General features: G+C 54.1%; 1 protein-coding gene across 2 annotated transcripts; it reads right to left on the bottom strand.

Moving 5' to 3' along the window:
• Positions 1-5368: 5368 nt before the first annotated feature.
• On the bottom strand, positions 5369-25585 carry COLGALT1 (collagen beta(1-O)galactosyltransferase 1). Of its 2 annotated transcripts, XR_009402338.1 has the most exons (13): positions 25166-25585; positions 23851-23961; positions 23252-23369; positions 18328-18462; positions 16969-17173; positions 14986-15105; positions 10261-10337; positions 10068-10174; positions 9780-9912; positions 8483-8610; positions 7239-7445; positions 6742-7062; positions 5369-5994 (listed from the first exon to the last, which is right to left on the bottom strand). XR_009402338.1 is itself a non-coding variant. In XM_059389380.1 (12 exons), exons 1-12 carry the CDS (start codon positions 25426-25428, stop codon positions 6795-6797), a joined length of 1872 nt encoding a protein of 623 aa, XP_059245363.1. In that variant the 5' UTR covers positions 25429-25585; the 3' UTR covers positions 5369-6794. The 2 variants fall into 2 exon arrangements, 1 of the variants encoding a protein (XP_059245363.1); XM_059389380.1 differs by having other exon boundaries at positions 5369-7062.
• Positions 25586-26481: the final 896 nt, after the last annotated feature.

The following is a 26481-nucleotide window of genomic DNA, read 5'->3' as shown; positions in this document are numbered from 1 at the left end:
TTTGCTGTGCTCCGAGAACCAAACAGGCTGGCTTTGGAACCACTGAGGCTCCTGGCCAACACCATACCTGTGGGCATGGGACCTTCTCTCTGGTGTGAGGGCAGCTCTTCTCTGACAAAGGATGTGAATGAATGTTAGACGCGTGATGTTGACGGGGACAAAATCAGTCTTACACATCTTCACAGGGCATGACCATGGCAAGCCAGCCCAGCGACTAGTTACATATATTTACAAACACAGATCTAGTTTCAGGATACGTACGTGTGATTAATTTAAAAAAAGAAAAGCACAACATCAAGGATTTTTTTTTTTAAAAGGAGGATTCTACCTCTTATCATCAAGAGGCTACTACCAAAAACCCCAGAAGGCAGCAAGCATTGAAGATGTGGGGAAATCAGAACCCTCGTGTCCTGTCAGTGAGCATGTAAAACGGAGCAGCCCCGGTGGAAAACAGGAGAGAGAGTCCCAAAGAGATTAAAAGTAGGGGCGCCTGGGTGGCTCAGCAGGTTAAAGCCTCTGCCTTCTGTTCAGGTCATGGTCCCAGGATTTGGGGATTGAGCCCCGCATTGGGCTCTCTAGTCAGCAGGGAGCCTGCTTCCTCCTTTCTATCTGCCTGCCTCTCTGCCTACTTGTGATCTCTCTCTCTCTGTCAAATAAATAAATAAAATCTTTAAAAAAAAAAAAAAAGAGGCAGAGAGAGAGAGAGAGATTAAAAATAGAATTACCATGTGACCTAGCAATTCCACTTCTGGGAATATCCTCTAAAGAACTGAAAGCCAGGTCTGGAAGAGGTATTTGGACACCCATATTCAGAACAGCATGGTTTACAAGAGCCGAAATGTGGAAGCAAGCCAGTGTCCATCAGTGGAGGAATGGACCAGCACGAGGTGGGTTATCCACAGCCTGGAAGACTCGCCAGCCTTGAACAGGAAGGAGGTTTTGACCCAGGTCTCAACACGGGTGAATCTCAAGGACCCCTTGCTGAGTGAACGAAGCTGGTCACCAAAGGACGAAGACTTTTGATCCCCCTTGAATAGCCAGATCCACAGAGACAGAATGTAGGACAGTGGGTGACAGGGGCTGGGCGGAGAGGGGAGCAGGAGTTTGTGTTTCATGGGGACAGAGTCCCAGTTTGGGAGGATGGGAATTTCTGATGACTGCACACACTGTGAATCTACTAAATGCTGTGCAATCATCCACTTGCATACAGCGAAGTTTAGAGTATCTCAATTTCATCCCCATTTTAAAGATTAAAAAGAAAAACAGTTGGCTGGATGGTCTTGGGCCCCTGGGCCAGAGGGTGCCAACTTCTGACCTAATCCATTATTCAGCTCCCCGCTCTAGCCTCTTTCTCTGCACCTCCCCTAGCCTGTGGCTAAACTCCAACACCATCCCCATGCTCAGCCCACCCTCCACTGTCCCGGAACCCCCAGCTTCAACCTCACCCTGTCCTCCAGCTCTCGCCCCCACCCCTTAATCGACTCTAATCCCACTCCCATCTCCCCACACCTCCGCATGCCACCTGCCACGATCACCCAGGGAACAAGATAAACAGTTTCCCGGAGGGCATTACACATTTCTGTGATTCATGATCTATGTGCGATTACATTTCATTACATAATTTATTATATCGCATGATAATTACTGTGTTCCTAATGCTGCAATTACATATAATAGGTTCCGTGATTATGCATCCTACAATTACACAGTCATTCTTCCCATCACCGTAAAGTACAGTAATAAACGAGGAGGAAGTGGTGGGTTGACTTCAGGACCTGCCCCGATCCAACCCCTTTCCAGGCAGAGGCTACAGAGCTGCAGCCAGGCTCATAGTTTGCCACAGCTGGGCACGTGTTCAGGTCCAGCTATGGAGAAGCCTGGGGGCATGTGGAAGGCAGAAGAGACCAGAGCTGTCTTGGTTTTTTCTTCCTCTTCTCTCCGCCAGCAACCAGCCATGGAAACACCTGTTGTTCTGGAATCTGCATTCCCTTCTCCAGTGACAAACTTGGTGGGGGTTGAAAAGCCGTCATGGCAACACAAAGGTGGCATTCTATTTCTGGATTGCAGATACAGGGTGTGTGCCCAAAGTCAGAGGTTTCGAGGACCTCCTGCACCCTGCCTTGATTTGAGGGAGCCTCGGTTCCCCCCAGTGAGCAGGTTCTGCAGAGTTATTCCTGTAAGACCAGTCCTGGTCCTGCTCCCCTGCACCAGGAGTGGTAAACTCTGCCGCGTGGACCTCATCCAGCCCACTACCTATTATTATAAATAAAGTTTTATTGGCACAAGGCCATGCTTCATTCATCCAACTCCATTTCTGCTGCTCTCATGCTACAACAGCAGAGTTGAGTCTTTGTGAAATTCCTATATGAAACGCTTTGTGTCAAAAGACCTCAAGGCGTTTTTTTGAAGTGCCTGGCTGGCTCAGTCAGTAGAGCATGAGAATCTTGATCTCCAGGTCATGAGTTCAAACCCTGCATTGGACATACAGTTCACTTAAAAAAAAAAACACCTCAAGTGGTTTCTATTTCCCACCCTTAATTCTGACTGCTGTGCTACATTATGATACATAAGAAATTATGACACATCCATAGACCCAGCCACAATTACAGCCTGCTAAAAGGATGAATATGGTAGACTAAATAAAGCCTCCATCAAAGATACCTACATTCCATTGCCCAGAATCTGTGAATGTTACTTTTTTTTTTTTTTTAAAGTAGGCTCCACGACAGGGAGCTTGAACTCACAACCCTGAGATCAAGACCTGAGCGAGAGCAAGAGTCCGACGCTTAACTGACTGAGCCACTAGGTGCCCCTGTGACTATTACTTCAAATGACAAAAGGAGCGCTGGCTTTGGCAGCGCATATGCTAAAAATCAAAAGGATATAGAGAAGCATAGCATGGCCCCTGTGGAAGGACACGTGGGAATGGCAAAAGGAACATTGTAGAAGTGACTGAGGATCTTGAGATGATGGGAACATTATCCTGGATCATCCAAGTGGGCCCTAAGTGTAATCCAAGGGTCTTTGTAAGAGGGATGGAAGAAGGTCCGATGAAGAAGTAGAAGATGCGATGACAGAAGCAAGGGATTGGGGAGATACAGGAAGGGGCTGAGTCGAGGCATGCCAGCAATCTCCAGAAGCTGGAAAAAAACGAGAGCACAGAATCTCTCCTAGATCCTCCAGGAGGAACCAACCCTGCTGACATCTTGACTATACCCAAGTGAAACTGATTTCAGACTTCTGAATATAACTTGTGAGATTTTATATATTTATTTATTTATTTATTTATACGCAGATTTCCATGTATATATGGAATGAATATGTGTGTGTGTGTGTGTGTGTGTATCTCAGTGGAAACATGGAAACATACATATATCAGATGATATTTATATAGATAAATAGATAGATGATATAGATATCTATCTATCTATCTACCTATATATTCCAGAAGGAAGGATATGAGTCTTTTGGAGATTTTATTTAGAATAAAATTGGCGGGGTGGGTGGCTCAGTCATTAAGCATCTGCCTTCGGCTCAGGCCATGATCCCAAGGTCCTGGGATCGAGCCCCGCATCGGGCTCCTTGCTCGGCAGGAGGCCTGCTTCTCCCTCTCCCACTCCTCTTGTTTGTGTTCTCTCTCTCGCTCTCTCTGTCAAATAAATAAAAAAATATTTTTTAAAAAATAGAATAAAATTGGGATTCCCAGTCACCATCTCTAAGCTTCTAACCCCTTCAGTCTGAAAGCAAAGCCTGAGAATCTGTTTTAGAGAGATTTTGTAGCAAAGGAAGCTTCACTTCATGCCACAGACTCAGGTCCCCAAGAGGCTGAATGGAACTGGCGCAGGATTCTCAGTGAGAGCCCTGTGGACTCTGAGGCCAAATCAGTCTTTGTCAGGGAATTGCCCTATGCCCTTGCCCTTGAGGATATGCAGGGGCATCCCTGCATTCTAATAGCACCATCCCCATTCTAATAGCACCACCCCCAGTCACCACAACCACAAACGTCTCCAAATGTCACCCGATGTTTCGAGGAACAAAAACACCCCAGATGACATTCACTGGGTTAAAATAAGATTTAGAAACGTCCCACATAACTGGAACACATGAGAAATGACTCCATCGTTCTATGGGAGGTTAATACACTGGCATCATCCCCCTCTGTAAACACACGAACAGACAAGATCGAGCAAAGAGGGTCAATACGGTAAGAAGGGTAAATACGGTAGCCGCATGCAATGAGCCCTGCACACACGTGAATCCAGCATTTTCACCTGCATCGATTCACCCAACGGAAATAACTCCAGCAGGAAGGATGGGACATGTAGCACGGCTCTCAGTCAGGCGGTGACTGTCTGGGGTCAGAACGGCCACGTAAATGGCAGTCTGTCACCATTGCTGAACATTGTATGTGACAATCCATGAGAAATTCATAGGAGTCTGCCCTGATTAGAACGTTCACAATATGTTGTTAAATTTAAAAAAGAAAATTGCTGAAAAACCAGGTGCCAATGGATCCCATGTTTATGGAATAAAAATGTGTACAGTCGGGCGGGGGGTGGGGGGGAATCGAATCCGTATATGGAACATGATCCTCTTTTTGAATATGCATGTATATTTGCACCCTGCACATGGGTGAGGCTGGAAGGTTTTTTTCACCAAAATGTTCATTGTTATCTTCTCTGAGGATATAGGATTTAACTGGACTTTTTCAGTTTGTTTAGCTGTATGTTCTAATTCTTCCACAAGGATCACACGCCGTCTATGTTATTTTGTAAAAGGCTTGGGTATGCACCCACATGCTCCGAGGGCTGAAGGATCTAGAGAACCTTCCAGTATTTGATGAAGAGCTGGGTGTGGCTAAGTGCCCCGCCTCCATTGCCCCTGGGGCAGGACCTCTCAGAGGCGCATGCTCCCTGCTCTCTCCCGCGGCCCCCAGCAGCCCAGACTCAATTGCTCTTGGGGGCCTCCTTCAGGGCTCCTTCCCTCCTTGTCTCATGTCCCCACCCGCATCGTGGCTTCCTGGGGTCACGTCTGGGACAAATCAAATCCTCATCTTGGGGGTGTGATTTCTGGAGACCCCAGAACATGACAGCGTCTCTCCTCCTGTGACCAGAGACGATCCTGCAGTTGGCGCGGGGTGGGTCATCTGTCCCTGGGCTATTTCAGGGAGGTTTTATGGGGCGGGTAGGCTGGAAACGGGGCTCACACCACCCTCACCCCACACTCCCTCCACCAGTGGGCTTCCCTCCAGCGCCTGGCTGGCCGTCACCTTCTCCCATGTCTTGGCCAGGCAGTTGGAAGGTATGGAAAGTGTGAGCCTGTGTTGGTGGTGAGCAACGCAGTGGACCAAGAAAAGCAAACACTGATGTGAAAACCAACCAGCAACGTTTAATAAAAAAATAAGCAAGTTATCCAGGACCCGACCCAGTGAGCAGATGTTCCCAAGAGAGCAAAGCACTGCTGGCCGGCTTGGACATTCATTCCCGGCTGGAGGCACAGCAAGTTCCCCAGCCCAAGCCGGGCAGCACCGGCCCAGGCCCCGGGCAGTACCCTGGTGCAGCCGAACCCCTGCAGGGCCCCAAACACACAAGCCCACCAAAGGCTTGAACGCAGGAACACCATGGAGCGGGCAGAGCCCACGCCTGAGACGCAGGACAGGAAGGTCAAGCAGACGGGATGACAAGTCAAAACAGGAGAGGGGGTGAGCACAGGAGACCCAGCCCCTGTTTTATCCCTTGCCCCCGCCAGGGGGGCTGGGTCCAGGGAAGCCTGGCGTGGCTGTGTGGTTGCTAGGACCCGCGGCTGTCCCTGGTGAGGGGAGAGCCACCCTCCCTCCTGGGTGGTGGGGGGGGGGTTTTGTCTGCACACAGCTTGGGGGCCCAGGGGGGGGGGGGGGGGGGGGGCAGGCAGGGATCAAACTCTCAGCCAACAATTCTCCAGTCTCACGGGGAGTCCACGAGGTCTGGTACACAGTAGGCGCTCCATCAACGCCTGCTGCAAGGAGAAATAAGATTCATCTTGTTCATTTGGGTGGCCCTGCACGCAGGAGGGTCGTCTTAATGTCCTGACCCAGCACAGGCTGTGCTGTTTGGTTTCGCTAATGCCGGCCCCCAGGGGGCGCCCTCTACACGTGTGTGGAAGAAGCCAATAGAAGAGTGAAAAGCACCTTGCTGATTTTCACCCCGGCACCAAGCTCAGTTCCCAGCACACAGCAGGCACTCAATAAATGCTCTCAGTTAATAAGAACTTGTCTTTGTGTTCCAAGTACCAGGCACATGGTGGGTGCTTCATTGGTATTCAGAGAAACAAATGAAAGTATCTTGTTTATCCCGGTATTCCCAGAGCCCAGAATGGTTGGTGCCCGACATACAGCAGGCATTCAATAAATATTTCAATGCATTAAAACAATGACTGTGTATCACTAGTGCTGATTCTTGGGGTGGGGGTGGGGGTGGGGAATTAACAAAAGCTTGATGGACCAAACGGTCACTAGCTGAAGGAATAATTATGCCCCATCCACCGCCAAACGCGGAAGCCTGGTACCCGATGAGGACTTCCAAGTGTTTGGCACCTGAAGACAGGAACGAGGTCTGGCTCTCTTCCGATGCCCTAGTGCCAAGCCCCATTCCCGGCATACAGTAGGCACTCCATTAAAGCTGCCTGCGTGCACGTGATTGCTGAGCCAGAGCCGAGCCAAGCCAGCTGCACACTGCCTCGAGGGGAGAGCCCTCCGCGGCCTACCAGGGGTCGGGCTGTGCCGGTGAGGCCGGCTTCAGCAGCTCGGCCCCCCGCGCTCAGAGCTCGTCGCGGGCCGCGCTGTCCAGCGGCGACTGCAGCACGTCGGAGTTCTTGGCCTCGCGGCTCAGGGCCTGCTGCTCCCGCATCTTCTGGGACTTGGCGCGGTCCCAGTCGGTCTTCACGTGCTCGTTGTTCCACACCACCGAGGTCTCCGTGTCGCTCACATAGCCATCGTCCCCCGTGTAGTGCGTGGGGTAGACGAGCAGGGGCTCCACTGAGAAGGCGCGCAGGTTGCGGGGCGAGAAGTGGGCCTTGTACTCGGACCTGGTGGGGGAAGAAAGGGGGGCCGCCATGGGTGGGGAGTCCTGGCAGACCGAGGGGGGTGTGGGTGGGGCGGGAGGGGTGCAGGCACCTAGGAAAGAGTGGGTGGAGGGAAAGCCACAGGACAAGGTCCACTCCGCCCACCGACTCAGGCCCGCCCCTCGGCCCGCCCCTCTCACACTGGGTGCTTGTCAAACATGACCGGCAGGAACTCATCGACAGGCAGCATCTTGGAGAGCGGCTGGGCGGCCAGCAGCTTGCGGGCGCCCTGCAGGGAGATCACGTAGGCCAGCGTCCAGTAGGAGTAATCTGCTTCCACCAGGTTCCTCACGCGGGGCACGGCCTTCTCCGGGTGCTCCACCTGCATCCGCTTCCGGCCCACGTAGCTGCGGGTGCAGAGTCAGGGTCCTGTCACCCTCTTCGCCCCCGCAGAGAATGCTAACGGAGCGAGTCTGAGGTCTGGTGAGCCTCCGTCAGGCCCTGGGGTGCAAGCGGGCTGGGCGTGTTTGGGGGAGCAGCCAGGAGGCAGGGGTGGCTGCCGGAGCACGGAGGACCTCAGGGATCTGGGACGTGCAGGGAGGAGACTGTGTTTTTCCCAAGGGTACTAGGGAGCCATGGGAGGATCTGGAGCTCAGAAGGGGAAGACGTCCTGGACACTCTGAGGTTGAACCACGGGAAGGACTGGGGCTAGGAGGGAAGCTGTTCTGAGTTCAGAAGGCTGTGGGGCAGCTGGGCAACGTGCGGGAATGTGGTGAATGGCTGGGGAGGAAGGGGTATCGCTCCTAGTCCTCTGACTAGCACAGTCCAGTCTGGGGCCCAGCACCTGCATCAGGGCCCTGTACACCGTGGGCCCGGGGGGGACAAACCAACTCACCTAGGGGAGATTCCAAAGGACTGTCCAGAAATACGCTGGCCACATCAGACCTACTGCTGGTCTAAGACCCAGGCTTCCTGGCCACGCCCCCACACTCAGACACGCCCCCCGCTTCTGGACCCAGCTCCAACCCTGACCACACCCACCCCACCCCACAGCCGGAGATCTTCAGCCCTGAGCACAGGCTTCCACCTCAAATCTCAGGCAAACCCCATCCCCTCTAGGACTCCTCAAGCCTCCAAGCCCTCTCGAGCCCCCTCCCCACAGGCCAGGTCCCTAGATTTCCAGGTCATCTTCACAGGCCACAGGCCCTACCCCCCAGGCCTTAGTCTAAACCCTGAGTGCTCTATGGATCCAGGGACCACAGGCTACACCTGAGTCCCCTCCCGCCACACCCCTGAGAGTTGGTGCGGCCTATTACCCTGCAAAGGCCCTCAGACCTCCAGCTCTAGGCCTTACTTCCCGAGTCCAGACTGCAGCTCCACCCACTCCAAACCGAGCCCCCAAGTCCCGGACCCACCCCAGTGCCACTCAGGGGCCCAAGCTCACATGAGGTCCCAGTCCAGACCCTCCCGCTCCACGTCCCGCATGAGGTTGAGCAGGCGTCTCTTGAAGAAGATCTCAAAGCGCAGGTCATCCTCGAAGACAAGTGACTTCCGCAGCCCTCGGTCCACAACCTGAGGGAGGATGCCCTGCCCACATCAGACGGGGACCAAGGCCAGACCTGACCCAGAAACCAGCTCCGCTTCAAGGCCCTGGGGCCACAGGAGAGAAGCAAACACAAGCCTTCCTCACCATCGTCTGGATCGACCTCTTGGCCATCAGCTCCTTGCACACTTGGCGACAGGTGCCCTGGCCTTGCCCTTGGCCTGACTGCACCTTCCCACCCCAGGGCCTGTACCTGTGCCGATGCTGACGCAGAGTGCTCCCCCCGCGCCGCAGCACGGCGGCAGGCTGGCCCCCAGCCTTAAGGCCTGGGCTCAGAGGTCACCTAGGAGGCCCTCTCTGACCACTGGCCACAGCTGTCAGCTGAGGACAATTCGTCCTCGTGTGGGTGCGTCACACTTAGATTACTGTGGTTTGCCATCAGAGTCCCCATCTCCCAGGGCCGTGAGCCCCCTGCCAGGACCCACATCTGTCTTGGGTGGCTGTCCCGCTCCCAGCACCAGGCCAGATGCACAGCAGGTGCATGGGTGTCCCCAAAGGCACTTGAGAAGCCTCAAGACTGAGGAGGGTGACTGTCATCTTCAAGAACAGGGCACCCTCCTCACTCACAGAGCTCACCCCTCTGTGAGGCAGGGCTTGGCTTGAACCCAGATCAGGCCGCCTGGATACAGGAACCTCGGCCCCTTGCCCTCCATGATGAATCTCACTGAGGAAGAGAGGAACCATCACCTCAAACGCCCGGACACCCCGTCTGGCCCCCTGCCCGGTGGCTCCATGTTTGAATCTCAGCCTCTGAGAGGGGCTGACAAGACCCCGGTGTGGGGTTAGCGTTGCTGACTGTCCCCGTGGCTGTCACTTCTACTGGTAAGTGCTGAGCACCGAGTCCAGGCTCCAAAGACCGGTGGCAGCAGCGGGGTGAGAAGGGGCCTCACTTAGAGGTCCTGGGTCTGAGACCCCACCTTCTATGGAAGCTGGACACATCCCTGCCTCCCTCATCTGCACAACGACGGAAGGATAGCAGCTGCCCATCCAGGCTGCCCTGACATCCTGGTGGAGGGTTCTGGGAACCGAGGCCGTGTCATGCTGAAATTCCAGAAGCCTGCAGGGGGCGCCTGCAGCGAGTCCCTCCCTAGGTGGCCGGAAGCCTGAGCGCAGCCCTGCCCTCCCCCGCCAAACCTACCTCCTTCCAGATGTTGTAGTGGCTGAGGAAGCAGCCCAGCTCGCCCTTGGTAAGGGGCCGCCCGTGGTAGGGGTCCCGGTAGCCGGGCAGCATCTGGATGCCCAGCGCCTCCACCTGGCTGGTGTTCATGGCCCTGGAGGTGGGGACAGGAAGGAGGGGGTCAGAGTAAGACGTATGTGACAGTGCAGGCCTGGGAGCCCTCTACACCCAGGTGCCCTGCCCACCCACTCCAACAGCCACAAGCCCCACCCCCACCCCCCCACCCCCGGGGCGGGACTCGGGACGCACTTGCCGTCCACAGCCTCCACCAGCCGGCACTCGATCTCCTGTGCCTGCAGGGCCCGCAGCATGCGCTCCCGCCGGTCCTGCCGCCGCTTCAGGTTGATCATGAAGACCTGCGGGCCCAGAGCTCCCGTCGGACCCTCCAGGCCTGGCCCCTGCCTCCGCCCCGCCCCCACCCCCTGGGGTAAGCCTGGCTCACCTCGTCGAAGCCCATCTTGTCAGGCTTCTTGGGGGGCACGGAGATGAACCTGGAGGGCTCCGCCGGTGGGTGCTTTACTGTGAGGCAGGCAGAATCCAGGGTGTCAGTGGGATCACCTGGGGAGGCGCTCCAGCCTCCAGTGCCCCTTCCTTTCCCCAGCCCCTCTGGGACCCCCGTCCCCCTAAGCTCCTTAGCCTGGAATCATTGACGATGTAGCACCGACTCACTCTGGCTATTGGCACTGCCCCCAGATGTACTCCCTCCTACCTCAGGACCTGTGTACATGCTGGGCCTCCGCATGAAACACCTTCCTTCCTCCCCTCCTTCTCCTGAGTTCTCAGCTAAGATGCCCTCTTGAGCTGGAGCAGGGTACCTCCTCCTGGCTCCCACAGCATCTGGCCTTCCATCATCAAACCCCAAATCTGTGAGCCCACCTCCCTGGCTTTCTATCTGTCTGCCCCAAGCACTGCAGGACAGACACCACATCTGTCCACTCACACTGAGTCCCCAGTGCCCAAAGCTTGGTACACAGCAGGCATTCAATAATTACTCAGAGAATGAACCAAAAAATGATGGCAAACTGTGTGACCTTGACCTACTGGGGCCTTGGCTTTCTTCATCTATAAAAAGAGACTCCAATTTTATTTTATTGAGGATTTATTTATTTGAGAGAGAGAAAGTGTGCTTGAGAGAGAGAAGTGGTGGTGGTGAGGGACAGAGGGAGAGAGAGAATCTCAAGCAGACACCCTACAGAGCACGGATTCCCAACATGGGGCTCAATTTCAGGACCCTGAGATCATGACCTGAATTGAAACCAAGGTCTGATGCTCAATTGACTGAGCCACCCAGGTGCCCCAGGACTCCAATTTTAAAAACCTCCTCCTCAGGATGCCTGCGTGGCTTAGTCAGTTGAGAGTCTGCCTTTGGCTCAGGTCATGATGCCAGGGTCCTGGGATTGAGTCCCACATCGGGCTCCTTGCTCGACAGGGAGCCTGCTTCTCCCTCTGCCTGCTCTGCCTATTCTGCCTGTAGCTCTCCGTGCTTCTGCTCTCTCTCTGACAAATAAATAAAAATCTTAAAATAAAATAAAATCTTAAAAAAACAAAAATCTCCTCCTCCTCCCAGAGGTTTCAGGAGATGCCATGAAATGATGCACATTATGGGCTGAATCGTGTCCTCCCCAACAGGATGGAATCTTAACCCCCAGTACCTCAGAATGTGATCTTATTTGGAAATAAGGTCTTTACAGAGACAACCAAGTGAAAATACTGACTGGGGTCCTTATCAAAATGGGCAACTTGGATCCAGCCACACACGCAGAGGGGAGACCACAGAGATACACTTGCAGAATGTGACCGTGGGACCGGAGTGGCATGTCTATAAGCCAAAGTATGGCAAGAATTTCAGAGTGGCCATGAGCCCCGCCCCCAACATGCCAGCTGCTGTCAGCAGCGCTCAGACCACATCTCCAGGGCCTTGTCTTGGCAAAACCCTGGCAGCTTCCTTCAGAAGGATCAGCTCCACTGGTGGACAGGAGGCTGGAGAGGCTGGCCCAGAGGAGCCCAGCCTGAAGGTGAGTGCGCCATCTGCCCCATGGAGAATAAAGGCCCCGTGGGAGCCCAAGGGAGAGACACAGACCCCTCTGTCTGGGACAGGCTGGGGCGCGGCCCAAAGCCAACCCGGGCCCCCCAGAACACCACATCCCGGGGTTTCCTCCTGCCCTGGGCTCTTCACAGCTCTGCCCCGCCCCCCGCCCCCACCCTCTTGGGGGAGCTGGAGCTGGAGAACAAGATGCTGAGATGTGAGCACCCAGTTCAAACTCCGGATGCCTTTTCCCTTCTCCTTCTGAGCTTCTGCCCCTCCACTGCAGGGTGCGGAGGGCAACAAGGCTGCCTGTGGGGCGGGGGGAGCTCCTCACTGTCCACAACAGGCATCCAGAAGGAGCAAAGCAATGCAGCCTTTCCAGAAAAATCACAGCACAGTGATTACAAAAACCAAACACCTCCAGACCCATTGTGGGGGTGAATAATCAAACCTACCCAAAAAGACATCTGGCCTTTGTCCCCAGCACCTGAGAGGTGGAAGCCCTCTGAACATTCTGCCTGACAGAACCATCTTTGTTTGCCTGGGCTCTCGGGCCACACTGGGTGGTCTATGCCAACAGTGTGATTTAGGGGAGGGGTCTTGGGCCACGTGGAATCAGCTCACCCCCTGTAGGGGCTAGAGAGGCAGTCAGCCAGGTCCGTGTGAGTGAGCCCCAGTAAAAAAACCTGGACCCTGGGGTTTAGGGAGCATCCCTGGACAGTAGTACACCATATGCGTGGCCATACAGGGTGCTGGGAAAACTGGAAGCTGTCCACACGAATCCACAGATGGGGGACACCCGGAAGTTCATGCATAGAACTCTCTGGGTTGCCACCCAGACACCCCTTCCCTTTGCCAGTTGTAACCTGCATCCTTTTGCTTGTAATACACCCTAACTGAGTGTAAGAGCAAGGGTTACCAGGCGATGGGGAAAGATACTCCACTGTCCACAAGCGGGGTTGGGGGGAAGGGAGCAGGCGGCAGGATCCCCCAGCCCCAGGGACGTCACTGAGCCTTCCTGCAAGTCTGAAATTTCATCACTGGACAGACTTTTGAACGCATGAAAAATCACATGCACAGTCTGGGATGGAGATCACATCCCCACACAGGGATGGAGAGAAAAATACAGTCTTCACTCAGACCGGAAGGAAGGATTTACACAAATATCTGAAACCCCCAGACCCTCCTTCTGTCTGTTCCATAGGCTTTGCTCTGGCCCTCGAGACATAGGAAAATATTCACTCCTCTGGTGACGTCAGGTTCTAATACTTTCTAACTGAGCCTGGGTGGCTCAGTTGGTGGAGCATCTGACACCTGATTTTGGCTCAGGTCATGTTCTCATGAGAGCCCTGCATCGGGCCGGGCTAGCTGTGGAGACAGTGTAAGATTCTCTCTCTCCCTCTCCCTCCATGCCGCCCCTGCTCTCATGCGTGCTTTCTCCCTCGCTCTCAAAAAATGAAAAATAATAAAAATAAAATTTATTAATACATAAATAAAAATAACATTAAAAAAATAATAAAATCAAGTAGGAAAACTCTGGCAGCCTGTGAGACATTTTTCAGAGGCCAGTCACCGGCTGGAGCTGGCGACGCCAGAGATCCTCCCTCTGTGAGTGTGGCCTGGTGGGGCTGCTGGACCAGGCCTGGGCATCTGTGTGTGACAAACGCTCAGGTACTACAAGGGTCTTCACCCTGGTGACCATGCAACCTACAGGTGTCACCTCAAAGTACCTAATGTCCCCCCCAAAACAGAGGGCAGGGTGCCATTCCATCTTCAGCCACCGGGGGGGGGGGGGTGTCTTAGAACTTTCCAGAGAGAGGTTTAACCGTGGGAAAGGTTAAAGGAGCAGGGCTCCTCCCTGTCTGTGCAGTGGGAGGAAAGGCCACGCTGCCTCAGAGGCCTTCTGGGGGATGTGCGTGGCCAGCACTGGGCGAGGCCCTCACAAGAGACACTGTCTGGGGTCTCTGGAGAGCCCCCGCAGGAACAGGAGCCCCCTCCTCAAACAACCTTGGTGGCAGCTCAGCCCTTTGTGCTTGTCCCATCTCAGGGGCCCACTAGAGGGATGGCTAGTTGACTAGTTCATGGATTTATTTGTATATATATATATATTAGAAAGGCACAAGCTTGCAACTCTAGTAAAAGTACCTAGCTTCCGGGGCACCCGGGTGGCTCAATCATTAAGAGTACACCTTCAGGGGGCGCCTGGGTGGCTCAGTGGGTTAAGCCACTGCCTTCGGCTCGGGTCATGATCTCGGAGTCCTGGGATCAAGTCCCGCATTGGGCTCTCTGCTCAGCCGGGAGCCTGCTTCCTCCTCTCTCTCTCTGCCTGCCTCTCTGCCTACTTGTAATCTCTCTCTGTCAAAAAAAAAAAAAAAAAATCTTTAAGAGTACACCTTCGGCTCGGGTCATGATCCCAGGGTCCTGGGATCGAGCCCCAGGTCAGGCTCCTTGCTCAGCAGGAAGCCTGCTTCTCTCTCTCCCTCTGCGTCTCCCCCTGCTGTGTTCCCTCTCACTGTCTGTCAAATAAATAAATAAAATCTTTTTTAAAATTCCTAGTTTCCTTTTTTAAATGTATTCAAGTGGGGGAGAAAAGTGTCTGCTTAAGGTAAGTATTAAATAACGCTGGGTCTGGGTTTGGCAGCGGCATGGAGGAGGACACAGCTTGCAATGGTGGAGCCCCAGACACTGCCATGCCCCTTCTGCTCTCACACCCTCTATAGCTCCCAGCTCCCTTTGGGCAAAAGCTCTGTTCCTCAGCTTGGTGTCAAAGGCCCCTGTGCTGGCCCTGCCTGTCAGCTCTGCCCAGCTCGCCGCCTTTATTTCTGTCCCGTCAATCTTGGCTGTTCTCTGAGCTCAAGTCCCCTCCAGCCTCCTGGCCTTTGCCCGTGCTGTTCCCTCCAGTTGTAATTCTCTTCCGGGCTAACTCCTACCCACCACGCATCTTCATGCCCCCTCTTCCCGGGAGCCCATCCTGACTGCTCTCAGGATGCTGCACACAGCTTCCAAGACCAGGGACAACCATCCACCTTGTTCGTGCCAAGTCCCCCGCTCCCAGCCAAGGGACTGGCACGCAACAGATGGGACAGAGGCAAGGTGGTAGAGAAAGGGAGGTGACTCAGCCCTCCGTGTTTGGGGACTCACCCATGACCTCCAGCTGCACGTGCATGAAGCTCTCGGCCTCATCCTGGAGGGTGCTGTGTGACCGCAGCGGCACAGGCAGGAAGCCATACTCCTCCTTGTTGCAGACGTACATCTGGACCTCTGCGGCCGAGGGAACAATGCAAAGTGAAAAATGGTACGAGGCAACAGCGGCTCCCAGAAACCAGACGCACCACTGAGGGTGAGCCTAGAACCTCACCAGGGCCCCCCTGTTCCCGCACCCGGCGGGGACTCCTCAGCTCCCCAGCTGCCAGGCCGGCCTGGGAAGAACTCCAGAGCTGTTCACGAGTGCCTCGCACGGCCACTGCCATGATCCCCCGCGGGGTTCCAAGACACGGCCAACCGCACAACCCCAGGGAGGGCAGCGCAGAGGCCCATTGAGGCAGGAAAAGGAGACGCGGCTGACCCAGACAGAAGCAACAGCACCTCCATCTGCATTTGTCCTTTTTGGGTGGTTTAAGGTTTTATGCATATCTTTTCTTTTTTAAGGGAAAAACCCAATGAAAAATGATTCCACTTGAACTGGTTAACTTTTTCTGAAAAGGGCCAGATGGTCAATATTTACACTTATGGGCCAGACGGTTCTATCTCAATGACTCAGTTGCAGCTGGAACGCAGCAGCAGCCAGAAATGAGGCTTCAGTGAATGGGCGTGGCTCGTGCTGATGAAACTTTATAGGCACTGAGATTTGAATCTTATACGATCTTCAGATGTCACAAATGTCTTCTTATCATTTTTTTTTTTCCTGTTCAGATGACCAAATACAGACTTGGCGTATATATTTGGTCTTTGTCCACAGGTCCGGGCTCAGTTCCCCAAATCCTTGGAATTTCCTAAATGTTAAGAGCTTAGAGGTGTCTCTCACATTAGTAAGTGACTTTTGGAAAGCACTTAAAGAGGAACCTCCCTCCCCCAACACACACACTGGTTGCCAAGGGGAATCAGCCATGAACAGAGGGCTGGAACTTTCAGTCCTACCCCTCCGGTCTCTGGGGAAGGAAGGGGAGCTAGAGGTTGGATTGCTGAGAGCCAATGATCCAATTAATCACATCTACGTAAAGAAGCCTCCATAAAAACCCAAAAGGATGGAATTGGTGAACACGTGGGGTGTGGGGAGAGTAATGCACTGGGGCCTGGAGGGGGAAAGGAAGCTCTGCGCCCCTTCCCCCGGACCGCACACAGCCCACATATCCCATCTCTTCTCCAGGGCTACTCCTGAGTTAGAGCCTTTTAGACTAAACTGAGGCATCTGGCGAGTAAATAGGGTTCCTGAATTCTGTGAGCTGCTCTTACAAAGTAACAGACCTCAAGGAGAGTGTCTTGGGAGCCTCAGGTTTATGGCCAGTTCCTCAGAAGCATGTGGGTTTATGGCCAGCATCTGAAGTTGGGGTGGCGGACAGTGTTGTCCAACTGAGCAACCCCCAACCTGTGCGATCTGACACTATCCCTGGAAAGACTGTCAGAAGTGAGTTGAATTGGAGGATACCCTGCTTGTCTTACAGAGACAATGGCTTGTTGGTATGGGGAAGTCGCCCCCACCAACACACACTCTCAAGATAGAATTAGGTCCAGGAACCCAAGACATACTTGGCTTATTGCTACAGGAAAACAGATGGTGGGCCAGATTTGGGCCATGGGCCATTGTTCGCAGAACCACGGTTTAAAAAAAAATGAGAGGCCAGCTATGGCTGTGTTCTTTTTTTTAAAATGTTTCCTCCCTAACTGTATAATTAGCGAACAATTATGCTCAACTACAGAAAACTGGGAGAACACAGGAGACTATTAAGGTGAAAATAACCTCCAATAAAGAGATCTTAAAGATAAGAGAAGCGAAGTGACCGGGCGAAGCGGGGGCTAGAAGAAAGGGAGTACTGGGGGCATCACCTGAACACCTGGATGCAGCCACACCTGAAACAATCACTGTACCCTGCAGTTCTAGTTTCTGGGAACCTTCTGTGGGCTCACCTGCTTGCTTGCAGGAGAAGGCAAAAACGATGATGTCGTCAAAGGACCAGGTGTAGTCAGGGTGAGGAGGGTAGAACGCCAAGTTCCTGGACGCTGCCTTCCGCAGGTCAATGAGGAAGGTGGAGTGCACCATGGGAACAGCAAAGCAGCCCCGGCGGTCCCGCTTGCGAATGGGGATGTAGGCGGGGGTACGTTTGTAGTAGCCCTGTGGGGGGGAGGGTGCAGCTCTATGGGGGGATCCTAGAGGTAAGGCTGGAGGCCTGGGACAAGGGGAGGCATGGAACACTTAGAGAGCAGGACCCAGATGCCAGCCTCTGGCTGTGGTGGGCTTTCCCCGAGTCCAGAACTCCGGGGGTGGTCAGGGCTTGTCCCCCACACCCAGAGCCACAGGCAGTAGGGTAGGGGCCGAGGAGGGAAGGGCCGCAGCTGTGTGTCCACCTGCAGACCTAGCTCAACACTTCAGATCAGAAAGGCAGCACTTGGAGGAAATGAGGAAGCTGAGAAAGGGACCAGATATTTGCGATTCCTTGATTTACACAGGACTGAACATCAGAAGTAGGACTTCAAGAAACACGGGGCAAAATCTTTTTAAAAACAAGTTTTAACCATCTGAAGTTGTTCTCTCTTCATCATACCTTTACAAACTGGAATTGTTAGAGTGTAATATTTAGATTTCCATGACATATTTTTTTAAAATAGAAACTACTGAAATGTTCACTTTAAGAGGGTGAGTTTCCTATTATGTGAATCACACATCAATTAAAAAGACAGGAGGAGACAGGAGGTCCTGGCTCTGGCAAGCCCCCCGACTCCAGCACCTACCCTTTCACTCCTCCTGGTGTTGCCTGCAATCCCAGCCTCAATGCTGGGGTGGGACTACAGGCCCAGGATCAGTCAATCAGAACCTGGCATTTTCCTGGCTTCGGAAATTGGCTCAGGTGTAGGAGGAGACTGGACAAGGCCCAAAGTGGACTTTGGCTGGATGGTGCTAGGATTGTGCTCCAGGAGTCTGACAATGAAGCCACCCAAAAGATGGAGGAAGATGGGAAAGTTGTTTGAACACCTGGATCAAGCTGTGCCTGAAGTCCTCCCTGGCACCATGGCTTCCTAGCTGTGTGATCTCAGGCAAGTCAAGTCCTCTCTCCCTGCGTTTCTGTCTCTGCCTCAGTGACTGGGAAGGGAATGGGGAGGAGAGGGCACAATCATAGACCTTCCATCAAGGAGCTAGTTAAGGATTACCACAATGGTGTTGTAAAGGGCCTACCATGAGGTGGTATGGGAAGTTAGGCTCCAGCCACAGTTCCCAATCGCTTGCGCCCACCATTCCTGGCCCCCACCCTCCCCCAGCAGCCCCCTCACCTGGGAGGTCATCCCGCACCAGAAGTTGGAGTATGCAGCCCGCGAATCCAGCATGGGGGCCACCACCGTCTTATTCTCAGCAATGAGGAGGCTTAGTGTGTTCGGATTGAGGATCAGGTTGTCTGCATCCACAAACTGCAAAACACCCAGCAGAGAATCAGCAGGGCCCATGGGACTGACCCAGGCTGGCCCACGGCTCTGAACAGCGGTGGCAGCGGCCAGCGTCCTGGAGGGGAGGGGGTGGCAGTCTGGGGATCCTAGAGTTGGGATCCTAGAGTAGCAGATGGGGCCCTGGAAGCCAGCCCGTTCCTCCACCATGGGCTCTGCCCCTGGTGACAAGCCCAGTAATGCTCATATAACGAAATACACTCTGTAGCAAGAGAAGGGACAGACCACAACGCACAAAGCAACACAAATGGGGTCCAGACGTGGCGCTGGGGGCGGGGGGGAGGGGAACACATCCAACTCGACAGCTAGGACACGTGGCAACATTTATGGGAACTTCTCAAAAAGGCAGCCCCTGTCCATGAGTAGGACGGTAGGAGCAGAGGCCAGGGGACTGGCAGGGAGGAGCGCACTCCTGTCCAATGTGAATTACGGGCTGACAGAGTGTATACAAATCCGGTCTTTACGGAAGCCCTTAGTTTTCCTGTAACACCTTACATGTCGGGATAAAAAAATGGTAACTTAGGGGTGCCTGGGTGGCTCAGTGGGTTAAAGCCTCTGCCTTCAGCTCAGGTCACGGTCTCAGGGTCCTGGGATTGAGCCCTGCTTTGGGCTCTCTGCGCAGTAGGGAGCCTGCTTCCTCCTCTCTCTCTGCCTGACTCTGCCTATTTGTGATCTCTGTCTGTCAAATAAATAAATAAAATCTTAAAAAAAAAAAAAAAGATGGTAACTTGCTTGGTGCAGCATGGGATGAAATCCACCAACCCAGGAAAAGGGTCACCATCGGGGCGCAGGTGCCTGCTGTTCCCCCCAAAACCATGTGTCACCAACACTCCCCAAAGAAGCCCCACCCGGAGGCTCACTGCAGTGCTGCTGACCACACTAACTGGGGAACAACGCAGGAGTCTAGCCATGGCGAACCGGCTAGAGAAGTTCCGGCCCCATCCCACTGCAGAGTGAGCCCAGACAGCTAGGAATTGCACCACGGAGTCGGAGTAGGATCAGGCGAGGGTGTCCCTGTCCACGGGAACATGAAGACACCAGGCCACCACGCATCACGGAACTCTTAGGACTGATTGATTTGTTTTTCTTGTTGTTGTTGTTTGTTTAAAAGATTTATTTATTTATTTGTTTGTTTGACAGATAGAGATCACAGCTAGGCAGAGAGAGAGAGAGGAGGAAGCAGGCTCCCCACTGTGCAGAGAGCCCGATGTGGGGTTCGATCCCAGGGCCCTGGGACCATGACCTGAGCCGAAGGCAGAGGCTCAACCCACTGAGCCACCCAGGTGCCCCTGATTGATTTGTTTTTAAATGCATCTGGTCCACAGATAGGCTTTCTTTCTGTCCCCCACACAGGATTTTTTTTTTTTAATATTTTATTTATTTATTTGACAGACAGAGATTACAAGTAGGCAGAGAGGCAGGTAGAGAGAGAGAAGGAAGCTCCCTGATGAGCAGAGAGCCCCATGCGGGGCTCGATCCCAGGACCCTGGGATCATGACCTGAGCCAAAGGCAGAGGCTTTAACCCACTGAGCCACACAGGCACCCACCCACACAGGATTTTTAAAACCTATAAATCACTTGCCACACGCAACAGCAAGAACTAGAGTCCCAGCCTTCCCTGGCAATTCCAGAGTGGCACTCCCACATGGCAACCCCCAGCTGGAGATGGAAGGCGGCTGCCCCTTGGGGCAAGCCGCGGGGCTGTTCCCTGCCTGGCCCCTGCCAACATTTGTATGTGTGACCTTTGAATATATACACAATAAAAACAGCCAGAAGGGTCTGGCGGTTCCTCCAAGAGTTACACAGAGAACTACCTAATGACTCAGTGAGTCCACTCCTAGGTATGCACCGAGACAACTAGAAACAGGCACCTGCACACCCACGTTCACAGAAGCACCGGCCATGAAAGCCAGACAGTGGAAATGACCCACGTGTCCGTCAACGGGAGAATGGATGAACAGAACATAGTCTGTCCATACAATGGAACATCATTCAGCCATAACAAGGAACACAGCATGGACACACGCCACAACAGATGAACCTTGAGAACATTGTGCTGAGTGAGAGAAGCCCGACACAGAAGGCCACAGAGCGTATGATTCATTTATAAGAAACATCCAGAACAAGCACATCTACAGACACGGAAAGCACACTGGTGGCTGCCAGAGCCTGGGGGAGGGGCGGGGGAGAGTGAGAGACTGCTCCTGGGGACAGGGCATCCTTCTGGGGTGACGGAAACGTTCTGGAACTAGAGGTTGTGGTTGCACGACATAATGAATGTACTAAATGCCGCTGAGTTGTTCCCTTTGAAACAGTTAATTTTATGTTATGTGAATTGCACGTCAATTAGAAAACACGGAAACCAGCCAGAAAGGGAGTCTCTCTGGGAGGTAAGATTACAAGGTTCGCTTGTTTTTTAATTCCCTAGGTTTCTTATTTTTTCTTGTATATTTTCTTATAAGTAACACCCGGAGCATTTACAAAAAAAGAAAAAAAAGTGGTCCTTTTTAAACATCTTTTTTTGCTTTTTCTTTTAAAAAGAGGTCTTTAAAAAAAGAAAAAAGAGGTCCTTTTCATAACAATTTTAAAACACTGAACAAATGATTTCACACCCCAATATGGATTTCCAAAGTCCCTAGTTACCAAAAGATACTAATGTGTCAAAAGCTGCTTTGAGTTTTGAACCGACATGTAGAGTTCCACCCAAGTTTGCAGAGGGAAAAAAGTGAAAACCAACCAGGCTCAAACCCTGAGAGCAAAACCCAGGGAAGCAAATAAGGTGGCCTTGTGCTAGACAGTTCCAGAAGGTTCCGGTCCCACCACTGCGCCTCACTGGTTCTGAGACTCTACCAACAAGCACGTTGTCCCCTCCATCTCTAAGCCTCCATTTTCCCATCTATAAAATGGTCTGATAAGGCATCAACCCATAGGGCTCCAAGGAAGACCTTGTTCCATTCTTCCTCCTCTCTGCAGAGCTCAGGCCAGGCACACGGGGTCCTCCCGGCCCCCTCACATCCAGTCCCTGAGCAGGGTTTGTCCCCTTGGCCTACGAAGGCAACCTCAATCTACTTGCCTTTTTTCACAGCCCTGCTCCACACTGGCCTCCTGCTGTTCCCCGTCTAGCCCCAACAGGCCCTGCTCCCCACAGCAGCAGCCACGAGCTTCTGAAAATCATAAATCAGAACACAACTCTCCCCTGCTTATATACCCTCATGGCTCCCCATTACCCACAATGTAAAAACCAAATCTCTGCCTCGGTCTGCATAGTCTGGCCCCCTCCCACCACTACAGGACCACCTCCATCACCCCCACAGGGGCCTCAACCGTCCCTGAAGGCCTCAAGCTTGCACGCTACTCTGCTCCCTCTGCCCCAGTTTCCCGAGGCTGGCTTCTTTGTTCCTTCAGGTCACAGCTAGGGTTCCCTCCTAAGAGAGGCACCCCCAACCCTGCTCACTCGTCACTACACCCTGACTGTGCCATCTGTTGTGGATTGAACGGTGGCCCCCCAAAAGGTTGAAGTCCTGACCCCCAGGACCCTGCGACTGTTTTCTTATTTGGAAATAGGTCTTTGCAGATGTAACTAGGATGTAGGTTAAGATGGGGTCACACAGGAATTGAGCTAAAGTCAATGACTGATGGCCTGGTACGAGGAGGAGGGACAGAGAGAGAAGCCCACGAGACCATAGAGGCAGACAACAGAGGGACACAGCCCCAGGCCACAAGCCCAGGAGCACATGGAGCCCCAGGAGCTGGAAAAAGTGAGGAAGGACCCTCCCCTAGAGCCAGCGGAGGGGGCAGGGCCTGGCTGACACCTTAACTTCAGACTTCTGGCCTCCAGAACTGGGAGACAATGAACTTCCGCTGTTTGCAGTCCGTCCCCGCCTCCCCCGCCCCACCCCCCAGCCCTCATCAGGGCGGGGAGTCCTTTGTCACAGCAGCCCCAGACACTGATCCACCAGCCCCTGCCTTTCCACAATCACAGCAGGGGCTGCTCTCAGTTCTTCTTCACTCGGTTTTGGTTTCTGGCCACGGCCCCCCTTCCTGGGACACTAGGAAGGCAGGGCTCAGCCCGGGGCATCCTCACTGCATCCCCAGGCTCTGGCAGGTGGAAGAAGGTAGAGACCACAGCTCGGGGTCTGGCGCCTGAATGAAAACCGACCACAGGCTCTGTCGGGCGGGCATCAGGGGAGCTAGGCCTGGCAGCAGCCCGGGTGCCATCCAGTCCCATCCACACCGGGGAAAGGGATCACAGACTGATCAAAGGGATGGACTCAAGGAGCTCGCACAGGCCTGTGGGCAGGTACCTTCACATTACTGCGATCCAGCCTGAACCGTCCCTTCCTCCAGAGGCAATGGCTGGCCCAGGAGAAGGAAGTGAAAGTCAGGCCTCAGCAGCCTAGACTCTCCACCAGCCCCCAGACCCCCACCCCATCTTCCTGCTTCTCAGCTGTCACCCAGAGGATGTCACTGTGGGGTGCGAAGAGGTGGCGATAAAGTGGAGACAACCCCAGGGTGCAACCCCAGGGGACAGTCGGGGACACCACCTGATGTTAAGAACCCCGGTGGCCAGGGATCGAATCCCAGCTCCTCCGCTAACCAACTGTATCACATCGGACAACTCATTCCCCCCTCTCAGAGCCTGTTTCCTTCTGTAAACGGGCTTAAGGATGATCTCCACATCCCACTGATCCCCCTTCCCTCGGTGGCCACCCAGATGTCCCGCATGATCTCAGAGTAGCTGACTGAGAGACTCACCAGGATGTAATCAGCCCACATGTCCCGGGCAGATTTCAAGGCTGCCTGGCGCAACTTCATGATGTGCTCGTAGCGTGAGTCAGACCAGTGTTTGGGGCCCTCCTCATCCGGGTAGGACCTGCAGAGAGAGACGGTTGTGATGTGCAAAGGATGGAGCGCTATGGCAACACAGAGGGCAGTGGTCAGAGAGGGCTTCCTGGAGGAGGGAATGTGTAGGCAGACACGTAAAGAAATAAACCCGGAAAGGCTGAATGGAACAAGTGGTCTGCACTGCCCAGGGGTTCATGAGGAAACTATGCATAAAATGAGACTGGGAACAAAGCAGTAGGTGTCCACCAGGAGGACAAGGGAGTGAGGGAACTCTAGGTGGAGAGACCTGTGGGGACAAAGGTCCACCTGGAGGATTATGGCCCACTGAAGCTGAGGGCGGGTCAGAGCAGTCAAGGCCAGCCCGTACAGCTGCAGAGTTGGGCCAGAGAGGCAGAGGAGGAAGGGCTGGGGTTCTGTCACAGGACAATGGGGAGTCATGGAAGGTGTGTGAATAGGGGCACAGCCCAGTTGACTTGGGGAGGGGGGTCAGGGCAGAACCTGGAGCTCACCTGGGTTCCTCCGCTGGTCGCCACTCCACAGAGTGGTACAGACTCTTCACGGCCACCAGCCATTCCCGCAGCACAGCCGATGTGTTATCTGAGTTGTGGTCTGTGGCCACCCTGCAAAGCAGAGCAGGGCAGTCAGCGTGAGGCTGGGGAGACTGAGGCAGCCCCGGGTAGCAGTGAAGCAACATGGGCTCCACACCCCGAAGCTTGCCTTCCAGCAGCTTATACAGCCCTGAGCAAGAAGCTTCCCTCCTCCATGCCTGCTTCCTCATCTAAAACAGAGATGAGGGCAGGACCCACTGCACTGGGCTGCAGAGGGGATTAAACAAGCTTTTTGGGAAAAAAACAGCAGACACTGAGCACCCAGGATCTCATAACCACGTTAAGGACTAAATATGGTGATTTAATTTAAAAAATTCTGTATCATCTACCGCCACCCCACCATGCTGGACTGTCTCCTATCAACAACAGCACCTTAGAGTGGCCTGTGCTTACTGGTTAATTCAACAAACCTTTCTTAAGCACCAACTGTGTGATTGCATTATCCAGGCTGGCGAATCTGGGATGGAGGAGTAAGGGGCATTTAGGAGTCCACAATAAGTTCTTATTAACTTGCCAACATGAGCAGCCATGACTAGTAAGGACAACATAACCATAACCACAGTTCTGGTCACCGAGCACCAAGCTAGAGATCCCAGGCTCAAGGACTTGAGTGCATTAACTGGTTAATTTTCCGAGAGGAAGGCAACCAGAGTTATATTAATGCCCCCATTTTCCAGAGGAGGAAACCGAAGCAGGAGGCAGGAAATCACGAGTTGCGATATAGCTCTGCCCACTCCCCCACGCACCCACCCACCCACGCTGGTTAGAGGGCAGGGGATCGACTCTGGCTGGATTCAGGATTCAATGCCCCAGAAACTGAAAAGACTTCCTGTTAGTGGAAATGCAGTGTGGGCCGTGGGGGCTCCAGGCTCCCCTAATTGGAGCTGTGAGTGCCCTGAAGGCGGTTTGAGGGTTCGTCCCAGGCAGAGCAGCCCAGCCCTGGCCTGGGCACCAGTGGTTCGGAATCTGCCCCAACCGCTGGACCAGAGGCCAGAGCACGGTCCGTCAGTACCACAGCGGCGGAGCAGAGACCGGGAGGGAGGGACAGCAAGCGGAGGGCCAGCGGGTCTGGCCGGCCCGAAGAGGGAAACAAGCAGGGGCCACGCGTGGGTCCCGCCCGCCTTGCCCGGTGCCAGGGCAGCAGTCAACGCGCGGGGTGGAGCCGGCTGGATGGGGGAAGCAGGCCGGGCGCGGGGAAGGCGGGTGCCGCGCTCACCACAGCGCCGTGCGCTCCCGCGGGTGCCGCAGCCGCTCAAGTGCGCCCAGCGTGGCGGGCAGCGCGTGGGCCGCGTTGCGCGCCACCAGAGCGATGAGGACTCGGGGCGCCTGCAGCGGCGACTCGGGGCTCCAGCGTTCCTCCGGGAAGTAGGCGGCGGCGCCCGGTGGGCCGCCCGGGGGCGGCAGCGCCAGCAGTAGCAGCAGCAGCAGCACCGGGCGCAGCCGCCAGCGCCGCCTGCACGCGCGTGGGGCCGCCGCCATCGCTCCACGCGTCGCCTTTAAGCCGCTTTTCTGCCGGCGGACGCGGACCGCGCCCTGAGCCAGCCACCGGGCCCCGCCCTGCCGCGCGCCTTAAAGGGGACGAGAGTGCCTGGAGTGAATCAGCCTTCTGGGCCGGCTTCCCGGACCCGTCCTCCCGAGGGCCTTAAAGGCTCAAAGTGCTGCGTACGCGACTCCCACCGGGAGTCACGTCAGTCCCGCCCCGACGCCCCGCCCCCCGCTCCCGCCTTAAAGGCACAGAGTGCTCCTAGCGTTCCGGTTTCACGTGACTCAGTGCCATAAAGGTGTCAGAGCTCACAACGCCCCGTTCCTCCCTACACCCGCCCCCGCCTGGACCTTCCCCTGATACGCCGTGCCACTTCCATTTGTGTAGGATCCAGTCTCTGCCACCAGGCGGACCTGGCTAGTTAGGACCTGGTTTCAAAGGGCTGTTGGGTATTAAGCCTGCGGTTTCTAGAGTCCCCAGACCTGGCTTCAAATTCAGCCCCCACTGTGGACTCCCAGTGAGAGCCTCAATTTGTCTATTTGTAAAATAGACACCTTACCGACACCGCAGGGTTGGCGTCAGATGGAGCCAGATGATACTTGTAAGCGCTGAGCACGTGCTCCGCAGGTGGGGCGGGAATTTCCATAGAAATGCTGCTAAGGGATTGTTTCCCAATGCTCCAATGTACTTTCTTTTTTTTTTTTTTTTTTTTTTTTAAAAGAGTTTCTTTTTTTTTTTTTTTTTTAATTTTTATTTATTTATTTGACAGAGAGAAATCACAAGTAGTCGGAGAGGCAGGCAGAGAGAGAGAGGGAAGCAGGCTCCCCGCTGAGCAGAGAGCCCGATGCGGGACTCGATCCCAGGACCCTGAGATCATGACCTGGGCCGAAGGCAGCGGCTTAACCCACTGAGCCACCCAGGCGCCCCTCCAATGTACTTTCTAATGGATTGGTTTTGGGTCGTTCTTAAAAACTAAGTTTTAAGAAGGATGCTCAGGTATACATTTGTTAATATGATGGTGAGGGGAGAGATTCAGTATTGTTACGTAA

This window comes from Mustela nigripes, chromosome 2 (genome assembly GCF_022355385.1).
Source record: "Mustela nigripes isolate SB6536 chromosome 2, MUSNIG.SB6536, whole genome shotgun sequence".
NCBI lineage: Eukaryota > Metazoa > Chordata > Mammalia > Carnivora > Mustelidae > Mustela > Mustela nigripes.
Note: the sequence above shows the minus strand (reverse complement) of the source record. Positions and strands in the feature narration are given on the sequence as shown.